General features: G+C 39.8%; 1 protein-coding gene across 1 annotated transcript in view; it reads right to left on the bottom strand.

Annotated features, from left to right (window-relative positions):
• Positions 1–17,167, bottom strand: part of LOC102383974 (cytosolic phospholipase A2 epsilon-like) — a 46,593-nt gene extending 29,426 nt beyond the window's left edge. The window contains exons 1-6 of the mRNA XM_006034074.3: positions 17,054–17,167; positions 14,283–14,358; positions 7,016–7,152; positions 5,194–5,325; positions 1,471–1,511; positions 174–216 (exon numbers count right to left, since the gene is read on the bottom strand). Of these exons, the coding sequence (XP_006034136.1) occupies positions 174–216; positions 1,471–1,511; positions 5,194–5,325; positions 7,016–7,152; positions 14,283–14,358; positions 17,054–17,080 (456 nt within the window). The 5' untranslated portion in view covers positions 17,081–17,167. The remainder of the gene's footprint in view (positions 1–173; positions 217–1,470; positions 1,512–5,193; positions 5,326–7,015; positions 7,153–14,282; positions 14,359–17,053) is intronic.
• Positions 17,168–18,868: the final 1,701 nt, after the last annotated feature.

The raw sequence follows: 18,868 nt of genomic DNA, 5'->3' as shown, positions 1-18,868 counted from the left end.
GTGTGGGAGAACTGACTGTCACATTGGCTTCATGTGATCCAGTTCCAACCTGCCTGGCTGTCAGACTTTGTGTTTCAGCAGCAGCTATGAAGAAACTGGCTGATTCTCTAGTCTGTGCAATACAGTAGCATTTGGTATGCAGTACAGAAAAGATTGCAGAAAATAAAAATTACCACTAATACACCATTCGTAGCGATGTTTTCAGGAAGATCAGGGCTAAAAAGAAAAATGTAAAGTACTCAATTTATAACTATAACGTTTTAAACTCCTGAATTGCAATTCTTTGTCTTTTTATTCCCCACAGCATAACAGTACAAATAATGTTAGGTGTATTTTTCAGTTTACAGTACCTCACATTGCTTCAAATGTACTAGATAAAGATGATGAAAGGTAGTACCCCTGCTATTCCTGTCATACAGGTTTGCTGAATAGAGACTGTGCTTTGTGCCAAAATAGGATAGCTCTCTGATGTAAGCTAGGCTGAGTTTGTAGTGTTAGACTACTTAATTATTCTATTGCCCCAAAATATCCACACTTGAACCCTGAGTACCATCAGGGTTAAAAACTGATGAATTAACACAACATACCATAAAAGCTTTCCCTAGTTATCTTAGATGTCAACAACATTAAAATCTAGATGTGCATGCCCATTGTCACCACTAACCAGACCTATCAGTGTAGAACTATAGCTAATTAAAAGCTTTGTAAAAATGTATCCCTCTGTGTGAAATTCCTTTAATGCTTCCATGTTTCCGATATCATTCTGTGACATAAGAGAACTCATTACAACCTAGAGGACCAATGATTTCAAAGAGCATAAGCTGTGGTGGGGGGGGGGGGGTGTGTGTGTGTGTGTGTGTGTGTGTGTGTGTGTGTGTGTGTGTGTTCAGGAAGAGGAGAGGGAGATGGTCTGTTTGATTTGTTGTTGTTGTTTTTTAATTTTTTAAGTTAGCTAAAATTAATTTCTGTTCTGAATGCCCCAAACAGCCATACTAATGAGAAAAATCCAAAGACATTTCTATGCTTCACTGAATGTTCATCTTAGCTTAGAGGTCAAACTGGATGCCTAATGTGACCACACTTTTCCACACTGGAGAAAGCCCCACAGAAAAATATAACAAATGCATTTGTCCATCATCTCCCATTCCCATAGATCTGGCCATGCTGGATTAGGACAGTGTTTCTCAACCTGTGGACTGCAACCCAAAAGTGGGTCACAAGAATATATGAAAGGGTTGTGACACACCCACCCCCACACTGGGGGGCTGAGGGTGGGGCGCAGCAGGTCAGGAGTGAGGGGCAATCAGTTGGGACTGGTCATCAATGTTTACAAAGGGATCCCAGTACAAAAAATGTTGAGAACCATGGGTTTAGGAGATAATAGGGGTACAAAGCAATTCCTTCTTGTTAATGTATTCCTCCTTGACTGACTTACATTAATTAGATACTTAATATTTTGATTTTACTTGCCTGCTTTCCTTTGTAAACTCAACCTCTAGCTCCTCCTTTCCCTGAAAATAAAAACAAACAGCATGTTGACACTTTTCTCTAGAAAGTACCCCAAGGGATATAAAAATCAGATTCTTTGATAGGCATGGAGCTTCTGCAAAGAAGCTTTCACCTCTTTTATTGCTAATGCAATGGGTTTCATTGTCTTCTGTTTTGTTTATATTATGTCCACTGCACTAAGGGTCCCACACTTTGTATCTTTTTTTAAATGAACACACTGCATACGTCGGGGTTCTGGGCAGCTCTTCATTTCTGCTCATAAACACCCCCTATGCCACCGTCCCATGACACACTATTTCAGCAACTCTACATCTCCATGCCTTCCTTCACTTTATGGGCTCTGAAGGTCCCCAGAAGGGCTGTGCAAAATGACTGTGTCTCATTTTGATTTCAGATTCGGCCATTTCGGAGGACAGTGATTTGTTTTGCTGTATTGGATCACTGCTCCGTTTCAATTCGGCCAAATCTGTTTCAGAGTTTTGATGCTGTTTCAGAGATTTGGATCGGCCAGGGAGAGGGAGGCACAGCTGGGTGGCTGCAGGTTCTCCCACGGCTCCTCCAGCTGTGCCTGCCTCTCCCCAGGTAGGGGGAGCCACGGGAGAAACCCCCAGGCTGCCCTGCTCAGCCCCATCTACCACCCAGTCCCAGCCTAATCCCAGCCCTTTAAAAAAAAAAAAAAAAAAAAGCAACATAAAAAAAGCCCCACACTCACTAGACGTAGCAGCGGCAATCAGGGCCTCTGAGGGCTTGTGGCAGAGCCCCCCCCCACACAGTGCAGGGCAGCAGGGATTGCCTCGCCCACCCCCGCTTGGCAACTTCACAGCGCTGTCTGAGAGCTGGGGCGGCTCCACCTGTCAGCTGGAGCCCCGCACCGCTCAGCCCCAGCTCCCAGGCAGTGCACAGCACCCTGCCGAGACACACTGCACCCATGCCATGGGGCAGCTGCCACACAGGTGCCCAGTGGGGGAGCAATCCCCACTGCCCCACACTGCATGGAGGGCTCTGCCATGAGCCCTCAGAGGCCGCGATTGCTGTTGCTGCAGCCGGTGAGTGCACTATACTCCACCCTGCTTCCATGTAAATCTATCCAATTGCAAACCTCTAGGTCCCTGGACCACTCATCAACATACTTATCCCTTCTTCTGGGTCCCTGCTTCCCATACAACCCTACTCCCACCCTCCCAGAACCTGTTGATCAGATAGATTGTTCCTGAATGACCACATGACATATAAGCAGAATAATGCCACTGAGTTGAGTGAAGAGCTTTACTACTACAGAGGAAGACTTTTGAAATTAGTCACATATGCCACTCATGCTTACCTCTTGAGGAAGATAAGTAAGATGAATACTATTGAATGAACATTGGACAGCATGAGGTTTCCCAGGAAACATTCCTTACCTTTGTACCAATACTGCTTTGACTTAAAACATCATAAAAGTCACTAAGAACTAGCTTTTCTGACAGCAGGCCTAGATAATTTTGTCATCACTAAGGAAAATGTAAAATTCAGGGTCCAGTTTTCAAAGACAGGCTTTCAAGTTGCTAGCATATAAAATTGGCATTTATGTGTTCAAACACTGATCTGAGCACTTCAGCATGGGACTGGTTTGTTTTTATCCTAAGCATGTAGATTTAAATTAGGGGCATGCAAAGCAGGCCCTATTTGATTTGGATTAAGATTCAGCCTGAATCAGGGACAGTAATTCAATTTGTTGATTTGGATCACCGTCCCTGATTCAATTTAGCTGAATCCAACTCTGAAGATTCGATGGACATAGACACAGCTTTAAAAGTTTTTTCTACGTACCTCCAGGTACCAGCGCAGCTTGTGAATGCTGCAATGCTGGGGCGGGGGGCCCTCTACGTGCTCAGTGGTGAAACTGGAAGTGAACTGGAAGTACTTCCAGTTCACTTCCAGGCCAGCTGGGGAGCACACTGGGGGCCCCCCATATTCCCCTGGCTAGGCAATTGGCCACAGACCCAGGAGGCACCAGTCACCAAGCTGCAGGGGTGCATGAGACCCCTCTGTGTGCTTCCCAGCAGACCCAGAAATGGACTGGAAGTGCTTCTGGTCCACTTCTGGGTCTGCTGCTGAGCATGATGGGACTGCTGCTGAGCAGGCGGGAGAGCCCCCCCGCCCTTCTGTGGGATGCTCCATGCGCCCCAGCATTGCAGCATTCACAAGCCACCTGCTACCTAGAGGTATGTAGAAAAAATATTTAAGTTGTTTATGTCTGAATCTCTGAATTTTTCTGAATCTCTCCGAATCAATTTGGAGGGTTCCAATAGGATTTGGAGAGATTAAAGGGTCCTCTGTTCAATTCAGATTCAGAGATTCGGCCACCAAATCGGGCTGAATCCTAGCTGAATCAAATCAGGGGCCGAAGCTTCGCACATCCCTAATTTAAATCCATATTTGAACATTGTTCTGATTCTATGGGGTGTCTACATGCCACTGTACAGCAACGTTGCTATGGTGACATGCTTTAGTACTTGCTTTTGGAAGTACTAAAGCACAGTGCAGTAGCAGCCCATGCAGCACATGGTTAGTTTTTGTTGCTACTTCATCATAATGGCATGCTAAAATGGGAGAATGCGCCACTACAGCGATGTAGCTGCCGATCACACAGCACGTTGTACAGCAATGTAGCACATTGCTACGGTGACATAGAGTGATGTGTAGGCACAGTGCCGTACCTAGACTCCTGGTGACCTGAGTGAACTTTTAGTATTGGGCCTCCCTTCTCCGGAGCTAATGATTTTTTTGTTGCAGAAGTTTTTATCACATCTGTGGTATAGCTGTCTTTAGATAGTTCATTCTCAACTGATAACACTGTTAGTCCCATATGTGTGCAATATTAAAACTTTTTTTGCAATTGTAATTTTTTTTTTCAATTTTGGGCCCCTTTCTGTCTGGGCGGGGCAGCCGCCCAGTTCATTCATACCTGTGTATGGGTCTGTGTAGATGTGCCCTACTATTTTGAAGGAAATACATTACATACATACATGTGCACACACACACATGCATGCATGCACATATATACATGTATATGCATGCATGCACATATATACATGTATATACATACATGCACATATGTATGTATGTATGTATGTATACATGCACATACATACTAGCCAATTGCCCATCAAGAATAACGGGGGAAGGAGCAGGGCAGGGATGGAGTGCCGCCACCTAGCACCCTACACCATTGCTGCCTCCTAGAAGCAGGGGGGATGGAAGCTTGCCCAACTGTCCCCTCTGTCCCCCTCCACCAACACCCCACACCGCCACCACCTCCAGTGCCGCTGGCCTCACCCCTCCCCACCCCGGCCCTGCTCCTCAGAAGTAACAGAGTGCTGCCATGATGGTGGAGACAGAGCGGGGGGATGCTCTGTCCCCTCCGTCATGGCAGCACTCCCCTGTCTCTCAGGAGGAGGGCCGGGGGAGAGGGGCGCTGGCCTCACCCCCTTTCCTGCTCCACCCCCTCCATCCCTGCCATCATGTCAGTGCTCTGCACTCTGGTTGGTTGTTTAATTAACCAGTCAGAGTGCTCCAAGAGCGTTATGGACAGACAGACAGATGGGCTAAGCCCTTTATTATATAAGAATATATATATAGGAGGAAAACTGATTTTCAAATGTCCCCTTCCAACCAAATTCTACCTTAAATTCTAATCCTCACCTTGGGATTCAGCTGAAAGTTCAGCCGAACTGTTTCTCCAAGTTGGATTTTAGACACATCAAAGAAAACAGTGAGGAGATGGTCATCTTGAGTTAAACTGTCTTCATCGCAGACCTTTAGCTCTAGAATGTTCTGGGAACAAAAATGAAAGTGTGTCTAAGTCTGAGAAGCAGATGACCCTGAGAATCACTCATGTTAATGTGTGCAAGTGGGGAAAACAATGTCAGATATAACAATCAAATAAGAAAATGAGACAGAAAAAAATTGAAAGTGGAAATTTTACCCAATTGCAAATGTATTTATTCAAATCCTAAATAAAATTGGTTTGTTCTTTTTCCAGATTTAATGGAAAAGAGTAGAAGTGTAATCAAATAATTGCTGATTGCAGCAGCTGGTTGCCATTATATAATCCCTGATTAATTTTTTTAGTAGGCTCAAAGTTGCTTGTTCTATTTCTCTATAAGAGTCCAAAACCATAGTCTAATCCTTCCAGAGGAAGATAATATTGAAAGATATAATGATGCATTAAATGTCATACTAGGCATATTAGTAGCGACCACTGTAACTGTTTCCACAGCATGGGGGAAAAGTGTGCCCCCCCCCGCAAGCTCACTGGAGACAATTTCAGATGTTTTTCAGGGTGGGCGCTCTCATGCCTCTGATTGGCAGGCTGGGCAGCAGGTAAGCAGAGTTGCTGCTCCAGCCCCTGCTAGCATGCCGCTGCCCTCGCTTCACTCTGAGCTGGACTTTTAAACTCCCCGCCAAAGTTGGGAATTGAACACCCTGATGGACTGAGCCCTGGCAGAGGCTCCACCTGTACTAGGCTGCCCCTTGGCCATTTCCAGCCAAATTGCAGTTTTCCAGGGCTTTGGGGGAAATGCTAAATCTTGAGTTTTCCCCTGAAAACCCCTGAATCCTGAAATACAGTGGTCCCTGCGTATTAGGGTATCCATTATATGGTTGTTGCCTAATATTTCCATGTCAAGGATAATTGTGTGGTGTGGAAATTACTGCTACACTCTTGACGATTACCAGAACCATACCTATTTATTTATTTTCAGTAAGCCAATATGCTGGTCAAGTGGCAATTATTTCTGTACCTAACTAGGTGCAATTATAATTTAATATACCAAGAAACTGTGTAATTACTGCATAATTAAGTAGACCCAGCACTCCCTCATGATCTGTAATAAAAATGAAGCAAAACTGCACAAAAGGCTGCCTTGTGGCTGTACAGGAAGGAAAAATAGTTATATCAGATATTCTCCTTCCTTTCTTGCAACAGGAGGCTTGCTAGGCAGTTCTAAAGGATAATTCAATTTTCTGTTACCTGGGAGTGGGAGGTAAAGATTAGTCTCCTCAAGTCTTGTGCAAAAAAGGCATAAAATACTCCGGAGTGGCACCAAAGTGCCTGAACGGAAATAGGTGAAACTTGTGTAATATTAATTGCTAGTCAGCTATAGGGCCCTCCATTTTTCACTATAACTAGTTCTTTATCATTACTGCTGTTTACTTTATCATTACTGCTGTGACCCCTATTTGTAGGGGTCACAATTCGCCATCACAGGCCTTGTAATTCAACATGCTGCTGGACTTAGGGCTTCCTGTTCTGAGGCTGCAGCCTTGGCTAGAATACAAGGCAACCGAGGTATTTTTGTGAATAATTTTGGCCTTCAGAAAGCAAATGTTCAGGGAGGGTGAAAGTGCCCTCAGAAGAGCTTGGCATGGGATGTCTAGCAATAAACAGTTACTAATGGGTAAATTACAAATACAATTTGAGCTAAGAGATCTGGCTGATAGCAAGGGCATTTACTTGTCTTACCTTGACCTGATTCTGAATCCTGAAGTGGAAGGTTTCATTCCACAATGGGTCTTTGGTGTTGTTAACAGTTTTGGTTCGGACCTTATGGACTGAAGCAGTTGGAAGGTAGAGGGTCACATAGCAATCAGACTGAGTCACTGTGTAAGGGAAGGACAATGTAAATAGCAATATATCAAAGTACCACATTTAGCATTCACAAAATGTGCTGAACTAGTTTTAGTTTTCTATGTATGAAGTTATAAAGAATTCAGTACAGTTTGATAGACAATACGTCAAGTGAATATGGGTAGCCCATTCTATTTCTGATAACTTAACAATATTTTCTTCTTTAAAACTATTACACTTTTTAATGATTGTAAAAATAGCAAATTAAATGCAACTTATTCTAAATATATAGCTATATTATACTCACTTCCAGTGAGATGCAGTATTAGTATGTAATGTCTGCACTCTTTGGAGCTTCAGAAAGGTTTAGAACTCTATGGATGTGAATATATGACATCTAGACTAGCATAATTTACCTCAGTTTTCCAGATCTCTCATAAGCAGCACCCAGAACAGCTTCACCACCTCACTTCCAAGTGTGACACATGCAAGCAGGAACTTGTGTGCAAGATCTGTTCAAGATCAGGCACTCATGGGCATTGCTGGGGCACACGGTAAACTTTCCCAAGAGTCCAATTCTGGATTAATCTGGCTTCCAAAGGAAAATGGCAGGGATATCCAGCAATGGTTGCTATGTAATCTGTGACTAGTAACTTCTACTTCTTTTGCTTGTTGAGGCCTTTCTTCTCTTACTACTACACTTGCCTTCATACCTTTAGGCACCAGAAACTTGTCATCAGTCTAACAAGTAGGGCTTCCATTTGTTTATAGCTCTGTCACAACAGGCATTTTTATTTCTTATAAAGTTAAAAGTTACTATGCAGTAAAGCTGGTCTAACTGCTTGGCTAACTGAGCCAAAAGTCAAGCTGATGACATTTGCAAAATTCTCCAATGTATAAGTGAAAGCTTGTTTACCTTCCACAGCTGCAAAATAAGCAGAAAAGTGCTCTTTTGTGCAATGTGGTACTGGTTTCAGTTTGTTGGTTTATTTAGTGATTGTCACAGACCACAAAGTTCACATCTGAATTTGTACTTGCCCAGAATTCAGAGATATTTGATCTGGGGGTTTCCATTTAGTGGGCCTGTCTAGGCGTGCAGTAGGTTACTGCACAGTAAGTGGCTTTTAGACAGGTGTCTACATGTGTAGGCATTACTGAGCAGTCACGCTGTGCATGTGCTGCAACTTGGAAGTACAGTTATTCCCAAGTCGGAGCACACACACAATGTTACTGTGCAGTAAGGCATCTACACATGCCTTACTGCACAGTACCTAAGTGGGCATAAATTTGCTACCTGCATCATGCAGGTAGCAAATTTACACCCAACTCGGCATAAGTCATTATAGTTACTGCACAGTATAGACACATGCCCATACTGCGCAGTAACTTTCAGTTACTGAGCAGTAATCTAAGTTACTGTGCAGTAACTGCACATGTAGATGCACCCATGTGTCACAAAATTAAAGGCCAGAAAAGTAGTTTGGCTTCAGAACTAAGCTCTATAGCTTTTCTATATTTGGGGGATGTTCAGATCTAAGGATTTCTGTACAAGCTGATGTCTAGTGGCAACGTGCAGTATCATTAATGAGAGCTTTAATCCTGACATAGAAATATACTTAAATGTGAATTCATGTTTTTGTCAGTACAAAACAAGAGACAATTGTGAATCAAAGTAAGATGATCAATTGGCCCTATCCCCAGAACTGTAGAGTAAGAACCTTACAGAAGATGACCAGTTCCAAAGTATGACTACCTAGGAAGTGAGGCATAAGGCAAGGCAGATTTAACTACCAGTCTCTACCTAAGAAGTGTTGGAAGTGGCATGGAGGGAAATGTCCATAGGTGCTAATTATTATGTTTGTAATCATAATACACATTACTCAAGCATTCAAGATAGTATACAATGGACACATCTCATCTGCATAGATTCTATCCTGCCCCATTAAATTTGGCTTGTGCATTTGAATCATAAATTCTATGGACAGACATACACAGATTTCTCTTTTCTTCCCTCAGTGTGTGGAACCTAAAAATAAGAAAGCCAACCTCATTTATTCTTTTTAAGTTATTGATCCTTTCTTTCTTTTGACCCAGTTGCTATGGTTTGACCCTGCCCTGTAAGACAACTGCATTTCAATCCCTGTTTCAATTCTAACTCTCTCTTGTCTAACTGGATTCTTCATTAAGATATATATAGCTGCCTATAAAGTGTGTGTGTGTGTGTGTGTGTGTGTGTGTGTGTGTGTGTGTGTGTGTGTGTGTGTGTGTGTGTGTAAAATCCCAGGAGGCAGATATATAGAAATATTTATATATCTTCATCTGCCCAGTGAGTAGTAGTAAAGTTGTTTATAAGTTTTAAAAATCACCAGAATATACACAATGTATTATCAGTTCCATAGCTCATACACAGCTGCTTAATGAGCTTTTGAGAAGGATTGGTTTAAGCCAAACTTTCTCAAATGTTGAAAACTTCACACGGACTCCAGCAAGGAGCTAAGGTCTAAATACCCTGAAGCAGGAGACCTGGAAAAGTTAGGAGAACACTGTCCAACCCTCCTTTCTAAGATAAAATGAATCATTAAGTGGAGGCACAACCCAAATGGTAACTTCATTGACCCCGTCCAGATCCTCAGTCTGGCTGGTATACAGTGGTGTGAGAATAACTTGAATTAGCTACCTATAGTAAGCTAATCATTTAATTAAATTTAGGAAGCAAAATACTGTTTCCCATGCACTCCTCCCTCTCATAATGTGGAGGTGCTATTCTCTGGGTGGCCTTTCCATACTACTGTGCAATATAATATACATGTGTAACTATATATACCAGATAAATAATAGTATTTATGTACATAGAGTAAAAATTAAAGAACTCATGGTTCATTTTAAGCTTTTCTATAGGCCCGCTGGATAACTTTAGACAAGTTACTAAATCACTCTGTGTTACTTCATAGGTACTTCACTTCTACATAGCTTCTTCCCATATCCTATCATCACCAGATACAGTTAAGGGAAAATGGAAGAAACGATTCTCAAAAGCACATGCTATAGTCTTCCTGGCCTCAGCTCTCAATATATATTCAAAGGAATATACAGGACATAACATAACATCTACTCACACATGCATCATCATCACCCCCACCACCACATGCATATACGAACACTATCCTGATGAGTAAGCTTCAAAACCTTGTAATTACAGTCATTGAATAAAAGCTATCGTGTTGATACATGCTGCATACACAAGGCTTATAATAGCAATAGGCATCAAGCTGGCAGAACATAGCTCATAAGTAGGCTATATTGTTTTGTAATGCCAAAAAGCATTCAGTAAGCATCAACATTCACATTGGTGTTAAGCAATGCACGCATTTATGGGATCAAGGCCACTTTGGCAATTAAATAAATCACATATAAACTTTCATCTTAGCAGTAGGACTAGGAGGTAATTATACTGTATCATCAGAGAGCAATATAGGAAGGCGATGCAGGTAACAAAATATCTTGATCAGAATAATTTGTAACGTCTAAGATAATAGCACAGCAGTCAGATATTTGTCTGTCTTATACCATCCTGCCTGCAACATTGATGTCATCTTCATCATGGACCTCTTTCTAACTCTTAACATTAAGGCTATGTCTAAGCTTTGCAGGTGCTTCATGACATCTCAAAGACGCATCTTTTCCTATCACAGTTTTAGAGCTGGAAGGGACTTCCAAGGCTCATCCTAACAATCATGCATGTGCAAAGGCACACGTTTCCTGTGGGAAAAATAGCAGCAGCACATGCCACTGCTATTTGTCCCCAGGCACACCCCTTCATGCATGCTCTGGTGTGCAACAGTGACCTGGGTGGGGTAGGGGAGGCTGAGGCCAGCATCTGTGCTGGCCTCAGTAGCCTTACCTAGGGTTCTGGGGGCCCACCCTGGAGCAGCAGTCATGATGAACCAGCTGCTCAGAACCTGGCTGGCAGCCAGCACATGCCAGCCAGGTTCTGAGCATCTTGTTAACTTGTTAATTTTAGTGCTTACTCCATGCCCCTCATGCTTGGTCAGTGATCCATGAAAATACCCCCAATAACTACGTCTCCTTTCTCATGATGCCTAAAAAACCTGATGATGTTTAGAGAATGTTGCCAACGACACTGACTCATTTTATGTCACTACTTCCTTCCATTATTTACTCCCACATCACTCTTTATCCATCTGTTGTCTCTTGTTTTATACTTACTTGATAATCTGTTTGTCTTGTTTATAAAGTTCCTAACACTATGGGGCTGTGGTTCCCTAAGTCCCATGGTAATGCATATAACAAATAACAACAACACAGCAGCAATAGAGCAAGCACTCAGCTGCCACAGCAAGCATCTCCTTTAACCACTATTCATCAAGCAAATGATAAACAGTCATTTGAAATTTACATCTTTCATTCCAGGATCACAATTACATAATTTATACCCACATTATGATCTACTGATACTGCCATGCCAAGAGAGAATGAAAAATATTTTTTTAAAATAAAACATTTAAATGAAATTAACAGCCATGTGTCACAATTCCAAAATGAAATTGTAATTTTGCAAATTGAAATTTCAGAAAATTTTCAAAGTAAAAAAAAATCAAGATGTTTTTGTATAAAAATGTTCTCTTGAACAACTGAAAATTACTGCTTGTAAATTGGCATGTGTTTTTTAAAACATTTCAGTTTGAGGAAATCTGCATTTTTCAGCAGAGCAGAAATTTTCAAGGAAAAAAATTAAGCCACCCTAGGTCCAAAATCCACTCCCCTGGGATATTTCAGATAGCACGGCATGCATCTGTCTGTGTCTGTATACTGAACAACTGTGTATTATCAAGACGAGACAAACATTAAATCTATAGCAAATATAAGAGGGAAGCATCCAGGGGGCAATAATGTGTGCCAGTGTGTGGCACTAATAGGCCAATATATCAGTGCACAGTATTACTAGCTGGCCATTCTTTGAACATCAACACAACTCAGAAAAGCACAAAGCTATTCTTGCCATGTAACCTAGGCACTATTCATAAGAAAATATTATGATGATTAAATCTGCATTAACATTTAAATCATAAGCAACCAACACTCATTGATGGGCAATTGAGGGAGTAGAGAGTATACAGAGTATACACAAACATCTAAAGTGAAGACATTGGGTCAAATTACAGATGACCAAAATGGTGATGTAAGTAATATACAGATAAACTGGTGTAAACTGGCATGAATAAATTTAATTTGCATGCTATCTGGACACTAAGGAGAAAGGTACAGTAACAGGCAGATATTTGGAAGATTCTATATAAAACATATAAATAATTCAAATGGACTTGTATAAAAACACTGTCCACAGGCACTGAAAATTCACTAAAGGGGAAATGAAGAAATGGTGATGATAAATCCAATGTATCCAGCTGGCAGGAATTGATAGCAAAGCATTGAATGACTAGTATTAATACAATGTTATTTGTCATGTCCATTAATAATCTAATCAGTGCAGTAACAAAATTAACATGTGAAGACTGAACTGGCAGGAGTCCTAATCAACAGCTAGGACAGATATGTCATATGAAGAGGCCTTGAGAAATTAGGAACATAAGAAGAAAACAAATACAAGTTAGAGCTCCTGGGGAAAAACTCATCTGAAACACAGATACTGCTATGAAGAGAGTGAGCTGGAAAGGGATCTGAGGATGGTAATGGAAAGTAGATTAGATTTGTACTGGCATATGACATGCTGCATAAAAAGCCAACACACTTTTGCATTTCACACACATACAAAAGCATTACACATTACCTAGCAAGGAGGCGTATACTAGTTGCCAAGATATTCAAAAGATACAGGCCAAATGGGGAGTTTCAGAGAAGATGACTACAAAAGAGGATCAAGGCTGAAGGGATTGGCTTAAGAATCTAAAATGTTATGCCTATGCAAGTTGGCTCGTAGGTGAAATGGTATTCAATCTACAAGAATTTGTAGGAGGGAGTAGAATTATTCAGTGCAATACACAAGGATTTGACTTTAGTGAAGCCAATTTCATCTCAACATTACAAAACAGTGACACTGCAGGGAGTCCCCAAGGACACTGATGGAGGAGCCCCCCATCCTTGTTCATTGCCATGGCTTCCTTCATCACAGGGGTTAAGCTTCTCCCTCCCCTTCAAAAAATGTTGTTTCTATTTCTTTTTTTATCATTTGCACCTTGTAAATTTTTTCTTTAGGAAGTAAATGTGAAGAACACCCAATCCAGTAAAGCTCTCTTTTTAGAGTATGGTTTCATTTTTCCTTGTACAAGTCCATCTCATTATTTGTAATTGTGTATTGTCACTATACATGAATAGCCTGGAGAAGTTTTTGATTAAATGTTTTCATTTTTAATTTGCAGACAGTAACTTGTACACATTGCATAGAATAAGGTGAAGTGACGGCAGTTTGATAGGCACAACTTCTCTTATGCTATAGTTCCAGACTCCAGGCTGGTATCCTAGTACTATCTTTTTAAATTAAATAATGATTTTTAAAGGGAGCATGGTCTAGAGGAATAAACATAGGACAGGATGACAGTAATCCTGGTTCCTCTATTGCATACGTGTTCACCCAAAAGTCTTCTTGCATTGAAAATGGCAGTATCCAATTGTAGGTAACCCTTACCATAAAGAAAAACAGGTGAAAAGAAGGGATAAAGATCATTGAAGACATCTAAGGAAAGAAAATGGAGAGGACTTTTGAAGAAATATGGTAAGCTCAGTTATATCATATAGACAGGGCTTATCAGAAATGTAGTAATAAGGTCCGGGGTAGTACTCATGTCTCTCCTCTTCCTATAAGCTATTTTAGTCTCCCTCACACAGGATTTTGATGTGGGAAGAAATTAACTTTCTGCCTCTGAAAGAAATCCTAGAATCTCGAGTTCACGCTCCTGCACTGGGTCAGTGAAAGAAGGAAGAAAGGAGAAGAGAGTCTTCTCCCTTTACACTCTACAACAGCCTCGTGTTCCTAATTTCATTCCCCATTGCTTTTTCCCGTCTCTTCTTCAGAAAAGACAGGGCAGCCTTGGAAAAACTCAAACAGTTGGGATAAATTGCATAAATTGGATTATACATGAAAACTAGCACTTCCACACTGTTGCAATTTGGGAAAGATACTCACTCAGGTCTGCCTTCCGTGCATTTTTCATTCTTATGACTTTCACAGTGAGCAAGTTACAAGCAGAAGGTTCAGTCTGCTGAAAAATGACAAACAAAAGACATGGAATGAACATAGATAGAAATGAAGACATGGATTCCAGATTAAGCTTAGTCAGCTCCTCTATCTGCTTCAATATTTTGGTATTGATTATCTAAGAATTCTTGACGCATGACTGGTTCTGCTTCTCTGGTTCTGATACATGGACTCATGACTCTCTGCTGTTCCTGGAGCCACTGGACAAACTACCATTCTTCCCTGTCCATTCTCGATAAGTTGAAGGATACTTCCACTTTAAGAGGTGACAAGTTGTTTATTATAATTTATTCCACTCACCCATAATCAATAAAAAGGGCTGAGGAGAAGCTTGTTTATATAATCAATATGGCTGTGTTATTCACCATCTTCTGATCCACTCAAGAGGAGAATATATGATGATCAATAACATTGTTTTATCAATACGAGACAATATACATGAGAGAAAGCCAGAGCCAGATACTGTTCTTCCTATTCATTATCTAAGTTCCTAAGTGTACTGTTCCACCTTGCTGAAATTCCTGAAAAACTGTTGGCACAAAAGATGGGTGGGCCTTTCTCCTTGTCACTGCTATTTGACTTAGTCTTAGTGTTAAGATGAAGGTGTATTACAAAAATGGACATGTTAATGGTTGGATGGCATGGGGACACACTTCAGCATTTATGTGTCTAAGTGCCACCTAAAGACCTAAAATATACAGTAGGATCTGACTTACTATCTCCACCAATCAAAGTAAATTCATAGACTGTCATGTCATAACTACCATAATTTGAATAATGCATTAAATTCCAGGCTAGATGCCTATCACAAATGTACTGAAAAGTGTGCCTTTTGCTTTGGCCTTTATGTAACTAGTAGTATGCAGAAAAAAACATATTCTATATAGGGATTAATAGAGGATCAATATGTCAGTTTCTTATTGAATATGAAGTGAATACTTCAAAGACACTATCCATGAAGCTACAACTGAAGATAGTTTAGAAATTTCAGCTACCAGAGAAATCTGTTGCCATTCTTTTTGGTTGATGAAATCTTAAATTAGGGTTAATTCTGCATTTTACACTGGACTATTCATATTCAAATGCAGCAATTCCAGTGGTGGTTTTGACCTATAAAACGCTCTGTGGGGATAGGTTTTAAGAATCTAAGCACCGCCTGGTTATGTCAGCATCAGTAATCTACTGGAACAAATATTCTTAAAAAACTCTGAGATTAGGCTGGCGGCTGGACAATTTTTTATGAAGAGTTCTTGCCTCTGAATCGACCTTCATAATGTATCCAAAAGAGCTAAATTTAAACTCATCCAATAAGAGATCAAATCCCTAAAGATCAGGTTATCAAGGAAATCTTCAAAGGGATCTTTTATGAGTTTTCTTTGAAATACCAATCATATTTGTGGAGGGTTGATAATCTTATTATTCTAACAGCAATTTTTGGTGATCCTTCCCATGCAGAAGGTTGATTTCTCAACCCATTCATTTCTGAAGATACAATTTCTATGTTTCTGAGCACAAGATTTAACGATTAAATGTCTAAATTACTAATATTTGCACTTGCACTAAACCACAGGAACAAAACTGCAGATACAATTGTTTGCACAAAAAATAGCCCATCTTTGAAAATCAAGCCTTTAAATTTATGGTTTTGGCCAATAGAAACCTGCAAGTAAAAAAATTTCTGCAGAAACCATTAAATTATGCAATCTGTAGAATTCAGACTTTTTTGTGAAGCTGAGTGTGATATTTTTGGTGTTCTGATGTTCATATATCAGGAATCAAAATATCCACCCATTGTTAATGAGGTTATAACTGGAAGATATTGAAATTAATTAGAAATTTGTACCTACTGGTGGCTATGGAAAAGACACAGAAAGCAGTGACATTGTTCGTGCAATTGATTTCATTTAGCCAAAGTTACTGTGGCCCTGTTTTAAACACTATTCAACCTATCTTGGAACTTAATTTAAGCCACCCCTGTTGCAATTTATGCAACTGATTTGAATATTGCACAAACAGCAGCAGACAATCTAGCAGAACAAGAACATTAAAATATTTATATTGGTCTTATGAAACTTTAGAGGGACATTACGGGCATTTTTGCCTCTCATTTGAAAGCTTTTCTAACTCTATCCTGACTATGCAGTTGGTTCAATAAGAGATATCACCCTAAGAAATCCTTGCCTCTCGCATAATTCCTGGACCATCATTGCTACAACATCACTCTTGCACTACCAATCAAGGAAGGACAGAGGAATAAAGAAATTCACAGGAAACATTAAGACATATCACCTAGGAAGAAGGGATTTTTTTTTTTATACTGTATCTTGACACCTATGTTTAGAAGGTTTCACTAGCTTCTTAGATCTTCTAAACCTTCCCTCCATCCCCATGGACATCATTCAAAATGCATGAATATTCAGGTCATTTCTTACTCTCTATGTGTTTTTATACTGTGACCATCACCATGGTAACTTTTGACTTGATAGTTTGTTGTTTATTAATCAACAAGTAGTCTAGGACAAGCACAAAACAAGCACAAGTGGTACCCACTGAACAAACATTGTATAAAAAGATTCCTCACATAAATAGGTATAGGAGGAATAGCAAGACATCCTGCAGCAGAAACACACTGTAATTAAAGCTGCCCTCATTCTGCCTGCACATCTCAGTTAAAAAGAACCTTTTGTACTTTTTCTTACCTTTTCTGTACTAGCCAATCCCCCCATTGTGGCCTTTTCTTCATCCAAATCAAAGTCTAGAATTTGACTTGACAATAGGTCCCACAGCTGGCAGTGACTCCTGTTGCAGAGTTGTTCTCTTTAAACTGGCAGGAGTAGATAAACAGGTGTTTTACAAATTGACTCATAGCCCCACCTCTCCATGATTTCCATAAATTAAGCAATTCCTCTCCTACTTTTGCAACTAGGTGATAATCTACAGAACATATACAGAGCAGTATGCAAGGATTTTCTTTTTGGCTTCAGGGATTGGAGCAAAAGCAAGTCTTGGGACAAAAGGGTTCTGTCTCTCTGAGCAACAGGTGCCTAGCAAAATAATCATCAGTAAGATTTTATACTTATATAAACCCTTTTATGATATAAGGTGCCAAAGTACCAGCTAGAACACCACTGAAATGCAGCTATAGACAAGTCCACGATGGCATCGTCCTAATATATCATGTTCCTTCCATGAGAAGGAAAGGAACCTTTCTTCCAGGAGAACAGACTCTATTAGTCATGCAAAAACAGATGTGATTTTTATTGTCCATGCAGAGTAGACAGAATTGTACTTTTTATGATGTCACCTGAAAGAATACCAGGCAATAAACTGTATGGTGGTGAATTAAGTATATATAGAACCATCCATATACAGTGAATTAAGTGAATATAGAACCATCCATAGCAAGGCAACAGATTTCTGCTTTGCAACAATTTCAAGGGGTTTTTTTTCTTTTACATGTTTCTATTTTGGGTGAGAAGAGTAGGGGGGAGATACGTGTCATTAGAAGACAAAGACAGAAAATCAGATACACAATCTCTTTCTAATCTGGGAGTAACCCAACTTAAATAAAGGATTCAAACTTTGACATTCCATGACCCGTGAGTGCTGTGGCATTGAATCTATTCTGAGGTCCTTTTTCTTCTCCCAGAAATTACATAATAAAGCTGAGAAATCTTCCCAATGAACATTTCCCCAAAACTGACACATTTCCAGAACAAGTCAGCATTTTTTATTTGGTCAAGCATTTGGACAGTTTTTGAACCACTACCTTCCAAAATTGCATTTTGTGCATGTATCTTAAAATGTGTTATGAATGTCTTCAAGAGAATGCTGTTGTTTTAGTTTGAGGTTATTATTTATTAATAAATTAGTTGTTAATTCTTTATATTGTTGTCATCCCTAAGAATCAAACTCCCACCGTGCTAGATACTGGTAGGATCGTGTAAGAAAAATGATCACAAATATTATTTGAGATTTGAAAAAATACATTATAGCAAGAGACTTAAAGCACACAGTCTAATTTGAATGTCATAAAAGAGATGAAGATGTGCTTTGATGACTGTGTAAGACCTTTCATGGGAAGAAAATACTGGTACTCAAGGGCTCTTTAGAATGGGGATGACCAAGAATTTTCCAGAATAAAATTTTTCCAAAGGAATTCATCGTGACAACATTTAATTCTGAGAAAAAATGTATTATGAGGAGTTTTATTCTAAACTTTATGGAATGGAAAATTTGATGTTTCATATTGTTTATTAATTTCATGAAAATGTATATTTTTATTTTATAAAAATGTTACCATATTGTTTTTCTATCCTTAAACCAGTTGCCATTTACTAGCAAAGACATCTATTACTACAACCTTTTAATCCTAAAATTCACAAATTAGAATGCCAATCACTATCATTTATATAATTCTTTGTGAACCCTAATTTTAAAATATAAAATAAAATATAAATAATAATGCAATTAAAACCATAAAATAAAATCAAAATCCCAACAAAACTGTTTGA

This window comes from Alligator sinensis, unplaced genomic scaffold (assembly GCF_000455745.1).
Source record: "Alligator sinensis unplaced genomic scaffold, ASM45574v1 scaffold314_1, whole genome shotgun sequence".
Classification (NCBI taxonomy): Eukaryota; Metazoa; Chordata; order Crocodylia; family Alligatoridae; genus Alligator; species Alligator sinensis.
The sequence above is the reverse complement of the archived record's forward strand: the minus strand, read 5'-3'. Positions and strand labels throughout refer to the sequence as shown.